The sequence below is a fragment of the Engraulis encrasicolus genome, chromosome 24 (genome assembly GCF_034702125.1).
Source record: "Engraulis encrasicolus isolate BLACKSEA-1 chromosome 24, IST_EnEncr_1.0, whole genome shotgun sequence".
NCBI classification, from domain to species: Eukaryota; Metazoa; Chordata; class Actinopteri; order Clupeiformes; family Engraulidae; genus Engraulis; species Engraulis encrasicolus.
The window spans coordinates 35,269,964-35,285,249 of NC_085880.1; the positions used below are offsets into that span (position 1 = coordinate 35,269,964).

General features: G+C 45.0%; 1 protein-coding gene across 4 annotated transcripts in view; it reads right to left on the reverse strand.

Moving 5' to 3' along the window:
• Positions 1 to 14,412, reverse strand: part of golga4 (golgin A4) — an 85,890-nt gene extending 71,478 nt beyond the window's left edge. For 2 of the 4 annotated variants that reach the window (XM_063191340.1, XM_063191339.1), the window contains exons 1-6: positions 14,208 to 14,412; positions 12,432 to 12,506; positions 10,183 to 10,284; positions 3,180 to 3,245; positions 2,165 to 2,497; positions 236 to 283 (exon numbers count right to left, since the gene is read on the reverse strand). In XM_063191340.1, coding sequence (XP_063047410.1) covers positions 236 to 283; positions 2,165 to 2,497; positions 3,180 to 3,245; positions 10,183 to 10,284; positions 12,432 to 12,506; positions 14,208 to 14,285 — 702 coding nt within the window. In that variant the 5' untranslated portion in view covers positions 14,286 to 14,412. Of the gene's footprint in view, positions 1 to 235; positions 284 to 2,164; positions 2,498 to 3,179; positions 3,246 to 5,485; positions 6,083 to 10,182; positions 10,285 to 12,431; positions 12,507 to 14,207 lie in introns of those variants that run through there. The other 2 variants (XM_063191341.1, XM_063191342.1) reach the window with 2 other exon arrangements.
• Positions 14,413 to 15,286: the final 874 nt, after the last annotated feature.

Consider the following 15,286-nt stretch of genomic DNA (forward strand, 5'->3'; position numbering starts at 1 on the left):
TCTGTCCCGCAGCGATACACACCCTGTGTTCAGGATGTGTGTGTGTGTGTGTGTGTGTGTGTGTGTGTGTGTGTGTGTGTGTGTGTGTGTGTGTGTGTGTGTGTGTGTGTGTGTGTGTGTGTGTGTGTGTGTGTGTGTGTGTGTGTGTGTGTGTGTGTGTGCTATTAGCATCAACAATAGCACAGCGTCAGGCTGTGTAAGCCCGTGTCACTCTGTCCCAGAGGGAATCACCTACCTGCGTCTTCTCTTTATCTCTCTGCGTTGTCCTGTAGGCTATGACAAGCTGAGAGAGAGAGAGAGAGAGAGAGAGAGAGAGAGAGAGAGAGAGAGAGAGACAGACAGAGAAAGACAGAGAGAGAAGAAAGAGAGCGACAAATAGACAGAGACAGAGGGCAAAAGAAAAGGAGATAAAACAGAACAGTGGTAGCACTGCAATTAATCACAAATTCAAATTTGTAAAAGAGAGCGGAAGAGTAAAAATGGTTGAATTGTAAGGAGGAAAGAGGTGGTATTACATTATTCAGAACTTTTTATCGTATGTACTTCCTGGTACAAGTTACCCAAATGTTGTAGCAGCTGAATGTGTAACATGACCAAAACAAAAACAAAAGCAACAAGCATGACTCCTCAAAAAGCTGACGGCAAAAACACATTATAAGAGGTTACTGTTAGGAACTGTAAAACTACTGTAAACGACTACTTTACAAATGTTTAAATGTTCCCTACTACTAAGAGAGGTCAAAGCCCACTGGGCCATCCAAATATCTGTCCTTATCGAATTAGGACAGACGAATAAAGATGAAACATTTTGCTTCAATCAGGATTTTTAGCTTCAACTTTTTAACTTTTTTCTTGAGCGACGTTCCAAAACATCACTATGCTAACTACTCTCTGGAATAAGATATGATGAACGTAAATAGCCCTCTAAATTAACACCCACCAACCGGGTAAATGCTAGTGAAAATTCATTTTGTCTGGTGGTTCAAAAGAAAACTTACTAGCCACTTGGACCCAATAGACCATTTTGGCTGGTGATGAAAAAAAACGTAAACAACATCTAAACACCAAAACCACAGAATGAGTCAGCAGCTTTGCAAACAGCCTGATCTCCAAAAATTCCGTGCTCCTGGACACGGATGTGAAGGACACAAAATCCGTGTCCAGGAGCACGGATTTTGCCAAAAACCTGGACCAGGAGCACGGAATTTTGGCAAAATCCGTGCTCCTGGACACGGATTTTGTGTCCTTAACATCCGTGTCCAGGAGCACGGAATTTTTGGAGATCATGTTGTTGCAAAAGACTTGGCAATGGGCAGCGGTGTGTGGTGCAGTAAATCCAGATAAGGATAAGACGAAGAAACCAAAACACAATCTCTGCACTGCACCTTAATCACAAACACTGGCCTGTGCTGTAATAATTAAGCAATGCTGAGATTGGCCTGATTAAGTGTTACGCACGAGATCAGCTCTAATGCCAGACTGTTGAAACGCTGCTGTACTGTAAGGAATTTCCTTCAGCAGTGTGTGTGTGTGTGTGTGTGTGTGTGTGTGTGTGTGTGTGTGTGTGTGTGTGTGTGTGTGTGTGTGTGTGTGTGTGTGTGTGTGTGTGTGTGTGTGTGTGTGTGTTCGTTCTCTATGCAAAATAAGCAAGACTGCTGCAAGACTGCTGTAAATATCCCCTTCAGCTGTGTGTGTGTGTGTGTGCGCGCGTGCGTGCGTGCGTGCGTGCGAGCGTGTATTGCTGCGTGTGTGCGTGCATATTCCACTCCTTCAGAGTCTGATCATCTAGGCATATCCCATAATAATATCCAGTAAATCTTGATCCTGACTGCCTTGAGCAGTAAGCTGATAACATGACTCCTGACTACAGAAGTCAGAGAGATTGGCTCAGGGGTGGAAACTGGCTCCAGCCACCAGCTAAACATGCTAGACTAGGGACTTGCTGTTGTCTGCCAGATTAATTATGTATGACTTAGTGGGTGGTAGAAGTATTCCAAGCCTCTCAAAAGTTGAAAGTTAATTTCTCGATTTGGTTAAGGATGTCATTCAGTGTGTGTGTGTGTGTGTGTGTGTGTGTGTGCGTCTTCACCTGTGAGTATTTAGACCTGCAGCTGTTGATGCTGTGTGTGTGTGTGCGTGTGCGTGTGCGTGTGCGTGTCCTCACCTCAGAGTATTTGGACCTGTAGCTCCCAAGGCTCTTCTCAGCCCTCTGCAGTCTCCGCAGCAGCTCATCCTTGGGCAGGGCCTCTGCGTTACCGGGGGCAACTGAGTCTTCCGCCTCGCTCTCGATGTCAGACGACGGGTCGTAGGCGTTGGCCGAGGCCGCATCGTTTTCGCCGAGTGGCGTCAGGGAGTCGCGTGACGAGCTACGCACCAGGCTGTCGCGTGACCCGGCACGGAACAGGCCCGGCACAGACGGACTGCCACCCCGGAACAGGGACTCCACCGAGGAGACCCGCTGCTGGAGCTTCTGGGCCAGGGACTGGGGCTCGTCCCTCTTTACATCAGACATAATACAAATATTTAATAATGTTAATATATTCTATATCAGGGATGTGAACAATTCATCGATTAACGATTGTGCTCACTGTCAACATGTCTTGAATGTGTGAGCAAGCGAAGCATTTGCAAAGCCGTCTCTTGCCCAGAAGTTGTAGCAATTGTAATGATTAAAGATTAACAATTAATTGTTGCTTAAAACGTTAATTGATTAAATAAACTGAATTGCAATTAATTCCCAACTCGACTGGCGAGAGACTCAGGTGAAATGGGCATGACGAAGTGCATAGGGGTGTGAAGACTGGGAACATTTCAATTACCTTATTTATTTAAATGGAGCTTTTTATCTAATTTTTTTTAATTAATCATGCGTCGATCGATAAGGTCAACTAACAATTAATGATAATTTGCGTTCATAATACATACTACAGAAACTCCACTGATGAAACCCTCTACTGCGGCATCTAGGCCAGAGACTGAAGCTTGTCCCTCTACATCGCAGAAGCACATATTCATTTCACAACACTTAAAAGTTATATAATGATAACACTGTATGACATTAATTATGTATTTATTCTCTGTTACAAGGTAGACTAAGGTTTGTCATGCTTTGCAAATGCTTGGCTTGCTCACACATGCTGAGAGTAAGCACAATCACACACATGCGCACGTGTCCATACCTGAGGGGAGGCGCTGCCATCTCCATTGATGCTGCCTCTGGGCGATCCTGCGACTCTGCCACCACTCTACACAAACACAAGGGGGCGCAGTGAGAGACCAAACGTTGAGTGGGTATAGAGTACGACTCTAAGTTCACTAGTGCTGGCAGTGGCACCTACAAGGCCTACTGGGTTAGTTTAGGCACCCGTGACCCCAGCATAAACAAACAATGAAACAACTGCACCCGATTACTCTGACAGCAATAATATTAGTAGTATTGCTAAGAGCAATGCGTGGCCGAAGGATATATACACACCCTCCCGTCGTTCATGCAGTCAGAGCAGCACAGAAGGGGTTAAGGAATGTCAAACACAACACGCACCTCTACAGCAAAAAGGGGTTAAACAAAACGGTTTCGACAAAGGACGACAGCCCGTGTCCGAACTGTTCACTCATTCGCAACATAGTGTACTAAGCAGGGAGTAAAACAATGGAAATTTGCACCCCACATAGAGCTAGATGTCGCGAACCAGAACAGAACGTTTTAGACACGGCCTAATACTCTAGTGTGTTGCAGTGACATTATAACAAACAGAACAGTGGCACCTGGTTAGCCTTGCTAGTTCCTGTGTTACCAGTGGCGCATCAACACTCGATGTTAGCATTGCTAGTTCCGGTGTTACCAGTGGGGTATCACTCAATGGTGATCGATGTTAGCATCGCTAACAGACTACTGGCTGCTGTGCAATGATGATTTAGTGCAGGATGATGCGTGACTGACAGTCCCAGTGATTAAATTAAGTTAACAGTGCCGCTGTGGCGTAACGCAGAGGGAGTGCAACTGTAGATAATGCCACTAGAAAGTTGCAGGTTCTATTCCCATAACATAAGAAACATTATCAGTGGTCTGCTGTACGTTCATGTTTGAAGTGTCCTTGAGAACAGAATCCAATCATTGCTACCCTACACCAAAATGACAGGCCTATGCTTTCAAACACCTCTCTCTGTCTCTTTTCTTGAATACACAACTAAAGATCAGAACAGGGCAAGAGGAAAAAAGCTACCACTGGCACAAAGACCACAAGCACACAATAGAAAAAAGGATCTTGTACACCAAGCCTGGTAAGATAAAATGGTGTTTTATATCACAACGGCTGAACGCACACACACACAGATGTGCTTGTCCGGTCCAAGACCTCAGATGTAACCTAAGATAGCCTTGATCTATTACGCGATCCTGCAACGAGATTGCGGACATCACATTCAGTCATGCTGGACACCTCTTACCATCAGTCAACAAGTTGCGGGCCATGGACACACAGGCACGCACACGCACACACAGAGAATTGGCGTCACAGTCATGCTGCAGAGTCACCCCTGACCATCAGCTGCACCAAGCTGCAGTCCAGAGGAATGCAAACATGAGCCTACTGCACGCGGACCCAGGGACACACACGCACACGCGCACGCACGCACGCACGCACGCACACACACACACACACACACACACACACACACACACACACACACACACACACACACACACACACACACACACACACACACACACACACACACACACACACAAACACAAACACAAACATTCAAACAGAAACACACTCAAACACGAACACACTTGATAAAAGCTGGACACAGACAGACGCACAAGGATAAAGAGTCAGACTCAGATACGGAGGGCTATACACAGGGTCACAAACACATTCACAGCAAACATTTCTGAGCCTAACCTGTGGTCATTCAATATCCACACTGACTTTTCTTCCGCTCTTTAAACCAATATTGGTGCAACTGAGGCATGTCAATCCAATCCACATCCAAGACAACTCATTTCGTTTCAAGACAACACAGCCAAGAAGCAGACGATCACCTTCTGTTCCCTGAGTCTGACCTTGTTTGCCCCTCAAGTCTTCAGTCATAACCAAGGCTCTAAACTGACACCAGGCAACCTTGCCAAATGCTGGTGAAATTTAAGTTTGCCTGGTAGACAAGACCAACTTACTAGCCAATTTGACCCATTAGTGAGCGCATGTTTGGTTAGTAAAATTAACATCTACGGCCATTTTGGCTGGTGATGAAAAAAGTTCCATTTTGAGCACTGGTCATAACCATCCAGTGTCTTGAGTCAACAGTAGCAAACTGCAGGGCTCTCTCAGAGTACTCAAAGCAAGATCCACTTACCGGTACACACAGTACCCCTGTCTGTCGGTGAAGTTAGTAGCTATTTCTCTCTATGAGCTCAACACTATATCCACTTCCACTAGTACAGTACCCCTGCCGATGGGAGTTTAGCATACTATAGGGGTACCTCTCTCAGTGGGGTCCGACGTCCAGGGCCCTGCTGGTATGGGGCCAGGGACGACCCGCGGAAAACAGCTGGTTTGTGTGCCAAGACCACTGGTTTGTGTGCCAGGGTGCCTGGTTTGTGTGCCGTGGCAGCCATAGTGGCAGGCAACAGCAGGTGCAGGCAGGCAGAGACGCAGAAGGAGTGTGCTTATTTGTTTGTCTGCGAGTGTTTGGGCATGCGTGTCCGTGTCCATTTCCGTGTGTGTGTGCGTGCATGGGCGGAGTATGTACGTAGAGCGTACACACACACTTCAGTGAGGAGAACAGGGAGGGGGAGGGAGGCTTGTTGGGCGTGTGACTTGGCAACATTAGGAAGCCATTCGTTTCTCAGCACTGACGTGACATGTGACTAACACAGAAGCCATTTGACAGGACTCACTGTCATGTGCGGACAGGCAACTTGTCTAAATAAGAGCTTTAGCCCTTATACACAATACTAACAGGCTAAGTTCTCTCAGCACTCTTGACATGTTATGTCATACTGTACGTCACATTATGACGTATGCGGGGCTCACTGTCCAGTGGCGAAGATTAAGACAGTCAACTTTCCCAAACTACAACTACATTTCAAATCTACACCATAAACATAGACGATGTAGTAATATTACAGTCGCACACAATCTAAATGGACAACTCCCTCTATTTCCAACAAAACTATTTTTATCTGATGGCTATCTATTGGTCTAACCTTTTAAAATGCTGCTTTTTGGCAACACTCTAACCATAACTGTACTGCACTGTATATAATGGACTATTTGACCACGGTTGAAAAGGACATTGAATAAAAGTAACAGTTTTTTGCGCCACGAGCGGAGCACTGAGTGCAAAATCTATTCCACAAGAGGATTGAAGTGTAAACAATAGGAGAGACAGGCAAAATATGGGCTAGCCAACCCCCATTTAATAATTTGTCCAGTGTCTTTTGAATTATGAAAGATGCCTTATGAAGATCCACGATCGAAAAGTTGTCTTTATAATGAATTCACTCTTATGCATAATGTCTTTTGTGTAAATCTTCCCTTTTTCCGTATCCTCTTACTTTGATGACAACACTCAACCACAATGCAAGGGGTCTTAGGTAACCAATTAAGATGTGGTCATTATCATTTTGGTGACAATAATCTTATAACAGAGGCTCTGCTTTAGAAGCTTAATTGTGTTTCATTTTATTTAGCACTTACTGAAGTTACACTACACATTGAACTTTTAATCCATGGCCAGTTAGACCACTTGTTTCAACATAAGCACATTTCAGGCTGCTTTCCCCTTACAGCACGTACAGTAATTAGCCATCATCTTTTTAGCTTGTACTGTACAACAGAATTGGATAAATGCCTGCAAAGGACTTAGGTCTTCACATCAGGTTTCACAATAGAATTGGATAAATGCCTGCAAAGGACTTAGGTCTTCACATCAGGTTTCACAATAGAATTGGGCAACGTCAAGTCAAATTTGGCCAAATTTCCACATAAATCCCTCATTTAACCAGATTACTGTGAGGATATCCAAACACTAAAACAGTGATTAACTTCCTGGTGAAATACTGTGCAAGAAGGTCAGGTCACAGCAATAAAATAGCTGATAAACAAAACGTCACGCAAAATGTTATTGCTCTATGTTTCACACGGCTCCACTGTGTTCGGGAATGCAGGAATGCAGGACACAACAACAACCCACTGACCGCCATCGATGACCGTCAGTGGCAACCCTTGTAATTGGTAAAACTGCAGACACAAATACTGAAATTGTGTTGCTGCCGAATGACGTATTGCAAAAAGAACAAAAAAAGACAACCTCTGAAAACCCAATTAAGTTAATATTACATATGAATACAATGACAAAAACAACATTTCACTTGCATCTTCCAAGAGGTACACCAAACACATGACATGCTGGGGAAGAAAACACACATTTTGTCACGGACACTGGGCAGCATGCTTAGCCAACAACTTACTTCCCATTTGATGTACAGCTCGTTCAACCTGTACATGGCTAAACCATGAACTGTACATGACTATATAGTCAATGGGCTGAACCATGAATCATCTGAGTCATGAATATACAATAATAAGTGCTCAATGGGCTGAGCTGAGTAGACTTAGTAATCCATGTGACCCACATGACTGTAGAGTAGACTCCTAGAGCAGTGGTTCCCAACCTTTTTCTTAGGGGACCCATGTTTTTGCTATTTTAAGCTTTGGTGACCCAACCACGCGAGCGCCCGCACGAGACGGAGTCACAAGATGCCCTCCGTTTCCTGCGCTAACTTATTTTAGTTATTTTATTCCTCAATTCGTCTTTGGTCAAATATAGAATAAATGTTTAATGTAGCACTTACAATTTGTTGCGTCTATGCATTTATTAGTTAAATGCTTTGTCTTTTATTCAACATGGGCTATATATATTTAAAACGAAACCCCTTAAAATCAAGAGGGCTCCGCGACCCCCTGTGGATCTTTGGCGACCCATAAGGGGGGTCCCGACCCATAGGTTGGGAACCACTGTCCTAGAGGACTGGCGTCATGTGCCCATGATAGAGAGGTGTGTAAGGAATGTGGGTGGGTGCACTGAGAGAGCCTAGCCTAATGGTAAACTAAGCTGAGCTAATCTGTGGCACAAAATGATGCTGATCTACAGAAATGTAGTAAGCTTTATTGTCAATTTCTTTAGATGTACAGTTCTATACATACAAAGGAATTCAGATAGTGGGTCGCACTGTCCTACACACAGAGGCATGGCAAATGTTTACTGTAAGCGCAGCACAAGACATTTAAGTGCAGCATGAAATATGTAAGGGTTAACGTTCGGCGAGAAGGTCGCTACCGTGGAATAGCAGCACGACAGAGAGAATCTTTAGACCCCGACGCGGAGCGGAGGGGTCTTGTTCTCTCTGAAGTGCTGCTATTCCACAAAGCGACCGACTCGCCGAAAGTTAACCCGCTTATTATATGGATATACTTAAATGATTCACACATGCGGGGACATTTCTTTAGACCTATTTAATGTTAAAATTGTTGCTGCGCAAAACAAAACAGTAGGCCTACCGTTGTGGAACACCGCTAGGCAACAGCTGCTAGGCTAGCCAGGACAACAGGTGTTGTCTATCACAGCAGCTGATTAGAGTGACAAAAGACCGGACCCCCTGCGGAGTGATATGAAACATTCGCTTTAGCCACTGACTTGTATACAAGCCAGTGGCTTTAGCAGTGAACGTCTTGTTGCCATTGACAGCGGTAGCCAGGACAACGGGTGCTGTCTATCACAGCAGCTGATTAGAGTCTTGTTGAAAAGTCGCTTTAGCAGTGAAAAGTCTTGTTGCCATTGACAGCGGTCTGTTATAGACCAACCCGTCCGTTATCGAAAAATAACAGACGTCCGAACGTTGGGGAGCCCCGTTGAAATGAATGGAGCATTCGACAGATGACGTCACAACCATATAATAAACTGTATTATTACCCATCCTATCCTGTGATGTGCACATCCAGATCGCCAGCATGGCCTACTGCTACTGCCTGCTAATGTCAGTACTAAATCAATAGCATTGTACTTCCCACTATACACTTAGCAATAGATTATGGCAGCACTGTTTCCATGATATACTTCGTAGCAATATATTATGGCAGCACTGGCACCACCCATTTCCTTACAAAAGCAACCATCCACCGCTGTGTTTGACCGCAAACTTGGCATTTCAAACCGACAATGAAAACAAATGAGTCACACATAACGAAAAGTTCTCTTTGTGCAACTAAAAGTACATTCCTAGACTAGACTAGATGGGAAACAGAGGGGGTGGGAGAGAGTCGGACTGATCCTTGCAAGGCAAACCTTGGGCAAAAAGAGGAAGAGAGGGGAAACCAAACCAACACATCATGTAACCATTCCTACGAACCAAGAGGGAACTACTCAGACTCTGGCATTGGGTTTTGGTAGGTCAAGGAGGGAGGGAGCATTCACTAAAGGGGAGACATATCCTTGCGAGGGATATCTGGGTAAGATCCATCCATTCCGAGCCGACTGATTTCACACTAATCACCACAAATACTAGGAGGTTCAAAGTGTGCAGGCAAACTGCAGGGGTCAGAAAAAAAGAAGAAAAAAGCTCCCATTCCAAAATAGTTCAGTCACTGGCAAGGATTAGATGCAAGGGGTTAGAGGAACAGCAGGTCGAGATGCCTTTGAGCTATAAGCAGAGCAGAGGAGAGGAGAGCAGAGAGGAGAGCAGAGAGGAGAGCAGAGGAGAGGAGAGGAGAGGAGAGGAGAGGAGAGGAGAGGAGAGCAGAGAGGAGAGGAGAGGAGAGCGGAGAGAAGCGGAGAGGAGAGGAGAGGAGAGGAAAGGAGAGGAGAGGAGAGGAGAGGAGAGGAGAGGAGAGGAGAGGAGAGGAGAGCCATGGGGTGACTGGATGGTTAGAGAGAAAACAGAGGACGGGGTACAGAGAGGTCACATGACAGCAGGTAAGGTATGCAAGCAGGTTTTCTCTGATGCTGATGCAGGACTCCTCTACCTCCCCCTCCCAAAGGCATCATGGGGAACAGGAAGTGGGGGGAACGGAGGAGGGAGGGGGATGGGGTGGAGTGTTTGGTGGGATTAAAGAGGAGAGGAGAAGGAGGAGGTGGGGTGAGGGAGGTGTGGGCGAGGAGGAGTGAGGATGGACTCACCACACTGGCACTCTGTGGCGCTTTGGGTCGCTTTGAGTGGTCCAGAGCAAAGATAGTATACTCAGACAGAAAAGCAGGCTCTGCTATCATCCCGGCCAGGGCCTGGGCCGCCAACCCCACCCAGCCGTCACAGTGCGTGCAATGGCACAAGGTGGAGGTGATGGTGGTGGTGGTGGTGGTGACGGAGGTAGTGGAGGTGGGGGAGGTTTGGAGTGGGGGTGGGGGGTAGAAAGGGGGGAAGAAAGAGGGAGACACAGAGCAATGAGAAGAAAAGAAAAAAAAGAGAGAGAGAGAGACAGAAAAAAAAATAAACAAAACACCATGAGAGTGAAACAAGAGCAGAGGCAAGAGCAGGTGGGGGATGGAGAGGCGTGGCTGGCCGGAACACTTTTTCCACGGAGATGTTCCAATCAGAAAAGAGAAGAGGATTTAACAGACTGCTAAAACACCCAATCAACATCAAGAACATGACATTTACGCAGTTTGACTCCTCCCAGTTGTTTACACGAAGAGAATGTCCCCTTTCTCAATGATGGAAGCATGAAAGCAATGTAAATGACTTTGTGTGTGGGACAACATGGGTGGTCACTCAAAACAACGGGAGCAGTCAAAATGCGTAAAAGAGCTCATTATTTAAATTATAAGATCAAAAAGATATGATGACGAGAGATCGAAATCTGACAGGTGGGAAAAAATGTCAAGAAAAAGAAACGCCAAAATGAAGGAGATGATGAGTAAGAGAAAGAACAAGGAAACGAGAAGATGATGACCGGAGGACTAAAGATGACATAGAGGAATCACTCCCTTCGCTTACCGATCATTTCCACCTTTTTTCTTTTTTCTCTTTTCTCTTTCTTGCTCTGGGCTGCTATGTGTGTGCAGCCACCCTGTGCAACAGCTGAGAGGGCACTTGAGAGAGATTGCGGGCTGATTCACTGAGTGAGGCTGTATTGAATTGCATCAGCTGAGGTTAGATTAGACAATCAAGCCATAGAAATAATAACACTACTAATCCCCTGCTATCACTTCTATAACTCACTTCATATCCTCCAGGTTAGAAAAATAACACAAACCAATTATAGTAATGACTCCCTGTGCCTTTTCAAAGCCCACAGAGGATAAAGATCTGGCGTTCATTTGAATCAGGATGCAACTCTATCAAATAGAGCAGGGGAAGTACCTGAAACATCATCTTTTGAACCCAGAAATGCCTCTAGTCTTCTGCGGAAATACAGTATACCTTGAATACCATGACCTCATTTCTTCTCACATTTCTCCGGGTTTCAGTCAAGAGAGAAAAAAAAATCAATCAGAGTTGAGCAGTAACTCTAACAGTCTCTTTAGTGGTTGTAGAGGAAAGTTCATTTTCTCTTTTAACTCGCGTTTAATTTGTTTCCTAATATGCAACAATCACATCATCAGAATGTTCCCGTTTTTCGCCCCGTCCTGCCCCCTGCTGCTGGTGATGTAACGCCGCAATTAAAAGAGCATTTGCAGCCCTCCAACTCTCTGCTTCTCCTTCAGACAATGCATCTCCCCATTTGTCTGGCTGCTGTGCTCAACCACCCGGACAAAACCAGCAAGCGGGCCCAGCAATGTCATGCTTCACTATTTCAACACCCTTAATTAATTACTCCCGAGGTGGTGGAGGAGGAGGAGGGGTGGGGGAAAAAAACAAAACGGGGTGTTATTTAGCCAAAAAAGGAAGAGCTTTGTTTAGAGAGACCATAACGATCTGGCTCTGCTCAGTCCAGCCCAGCTCAGCTCAGCAAGTCCTTAGATGTGGTGCGGTCAGTCAAAGGAGAGCGGAGCGGAGCAGAGGCATGCAGACAGAGGACACTGCTACAGTAGTGGGGCCGTGCTGTGCTGTGGAGAATAACACATTACTGTGCTGGCTCATCATGGGCAGCAGGCATATCACAGGTGGTTACGCAGCCCCCTAAATATAGTGCGGGTCATTCAATAGGGTATTTCAGTGTATCCCCGAGGAGGATATAATGGAGGGAACTGGGTCTGGGAATGTGACACTGTTTTTGTGCAATGTGTGTGTACTACCATGTGTATGCATATGCATGAGAGAGACAGAGAGAGAGCGCGAGAGAGAGAGAGAGAGACAGAGAGAGAGAGAGAGACAGAGAGACAGAGAGACAGAGAGAGAAACAGAGAGAGAACACTGTGTGTGAGCATGAATCATGGTGTTGCTGACCTATAAGAACAAAAGGTTAAAGGTCACTGCTGTTAGCACCTACCTCTCTGTCGCTGGGGGAGGAGGGAGCATCCTGATGCAGAGGGTGGCTCAGCCTCCGCCTCTCTGACGGGTTACCCTGGAAACGGGGAACAGGACGCATTCATTAATAAAGGCAAAGACTCACATCCCATATTGTGTCGTCGTAATCTGGGGCTAGTGGTTTTCAAGTCGGTCTTGGAATGGTGAGGTTACTGGTCCAAACCATCTACTAGGAGGAAGAATGCTGTGGTCTCCTACACACTAGGGATGGCACAAACCGCACCGAAAACCGAAACCGTACAATTCACACACATACCGAACCGAACCGTGCAATCCGTCGCAAACCGCAATTCATGTACTGCCCAGAAAAATATGTAAAACAGAGATTCTAGGACTATCTTATCCAGTCTCTCTGATTAAAACATTAGCGTATAAGACCAATCAGAGGATGACACAATTAAAATCACACCATTTTCACATTATAAGCCTATACAAACCATATGTAGGATATTTAGTGATAAGTCTGATTCTATTAGCCAATTGAAAGAGGGCATTTGGAACGCTCAGACAGCGCACATCAGCTGACGAGAGTTTAAGTGCAAGCGCAGGTTAGCACAAGAGGCAGTTCTCAGACACATGCAAAAGATCAAATTCAGCTTGCGCATCATCACTTTATAACTGCAGTTATGTAAATATTGTTTAATATTCCCAATGCACCATTTATCATGAACTAAAAAAAAAGAACCGTAGAGAACCGAAAACCGTGACCTTGACACCGTGATATGAACCGAACCGTGAATTTTGTGAACCGTACCACCCCTACTACACACCCTGCTCTATGGCAGAAGTGTCCTTGAGCAAGGCACTCAACCCCACTCTAGGATCTTTAACCAACATCCTGTAATAGCTTTAAATACTTTTCAATTCAAGTGCTTGCTGAAATGTAATCTCAAACATCTCCCAACATGCAACTCTGCCTTTTTAGTTTGATGTTCATAAACTTGCATTGCAGTTTGGCATTCCTACATCATTATTATAAAACACTTCCACCTTTAGAACACCATGCTATCAGAAGAACAGCAATAGTATGTTTTAATTCTGCAGAGACTTTAGGACAGGACATCTGTAGAACGTATTGTGAAGCCTAAATACCACGGGTGTGCACAAGAAAACTTCCACTTGTCCACTCCACCAAGACTTCCATTTGCACCCGTTTCACCCAGAGATCCATACATTATTTAGGATCACTTAAGTAAACAAGCTAACAAAATCGACGGAGGTGTGTGTAACATGAAGCTAGGCTAGCTGCCAGGCGATGTCACTGACTGACATGGCTGCTACTGAGCTGTCAGAACTGAGTAATCACCTGGTGGTGCTACTACAAGACAAGAATCATCATCAATGCTACACAAACACACACGGAGACTCATCCAAGCAAGATAACTGGTACTAAACCCATGTATTCATCTGTCAGCCAACTGGACTTTTAAATGTCACATGACACAGACAAACCCTCATCACTGCCATGCTAATGGAAACAAGCTGTCAACAGACCAAACCCTTTGAGCTTCGAGTGATAAGTTACTGTTGCTACCCTTTAACGATTTTTATTTGCAAATGTTTTAAATCACTAAATCACTCGCTGCAGCATCTCTGTTTGTATTAGACACCGGGGCGCAATGCTAGCTGCAAATTAGCTGACAGGTTGATGGGACAGCTCCCCCTTCAACTACACATACGAGTTCAGCCTGTTTGATGGCTGGCTAAGTATTAGCAGACCCAACAACAAACTACTGACCTGGGCCTGCAGTGGTGACTGCGTATTCCTTGGTGGCGTTTGCTCCTCGTTTATCTTTTGCTTCAGTTTCTTAAACATGTTTAATCATCGGGCAAGACTGTAGCGATTAATGTATTAATGAGCTGGTGTGGGGCCCAGAAACCAGTCTCTGATCGCTTTGGTTTGCGATTCGCATATCTTTCTGCGATGAAACCGCTTCTGCGCAGCTGCGGGCGACGTGGAACAAAATAATATTGGACTACGGCGCTGCAGAAGGGTCAAATGGAGCGAAGTGCAGTAGCGTTATAGAAATCTAATGTTCCATGGGGAAATCAGTGAGTAAAAAGAAATACAATCAATTAAATGGGGGAAAAATGTAAACAACCAGAGCACAATAATAACACATACAAACTTAGCGGTTGTTGTGCAGACCAACCTAGAGGTTCTTGTGCTTATCTTGTGGAAATGGATTAAGTAGGCTATGTAGGCCTATTACATTTAATTAGGCATATGAGGCCATGAGGAAACTAGTTGAAATATTAGCATTAGGCAGTGTAATTAAGTATAAGGGAATGTTAACGGTCATTGGGCCTACCCTACCAAATAGCCTAAAGGGCAATAGGCCTAACAAAATTTCTACAGCAGACCTCAGTATTGCTGTCCATTGTCTATAATTTATTTATTTTTAAACCAGCATAGTCCTGTCACTGGAACTTTATATGTGAATAAAAAGATTAACAACATTACTCCAATTCTGAGATCACTGCATTGGCTCCCAGTGAGCTACAGAGTTGACTTTAGTTTTTAAGGCATTACTTCTTGTGTTTAAATCATTAAAAGGGATGGGACCCACCTACCTACTGGATAGTTTCAGCTGTATACACCAACTAGGTCACTAGGATCAATGGAGAAGAACTTGATGGGAGCCTAATTCCAAAGGTCAAAATAAAGTGTGGAGAGGCAGTCTTTAGCTGCTACACTGCAAAGCTTTGAGACCAGCTTCCAGACAGTGTAAAAAAATGCACCCAATGATAATTTTAAATCCATACCCAAAACGAAGCTGTTCTCGGATGCCTCCCCTTAGCAACTCTAAATGATAA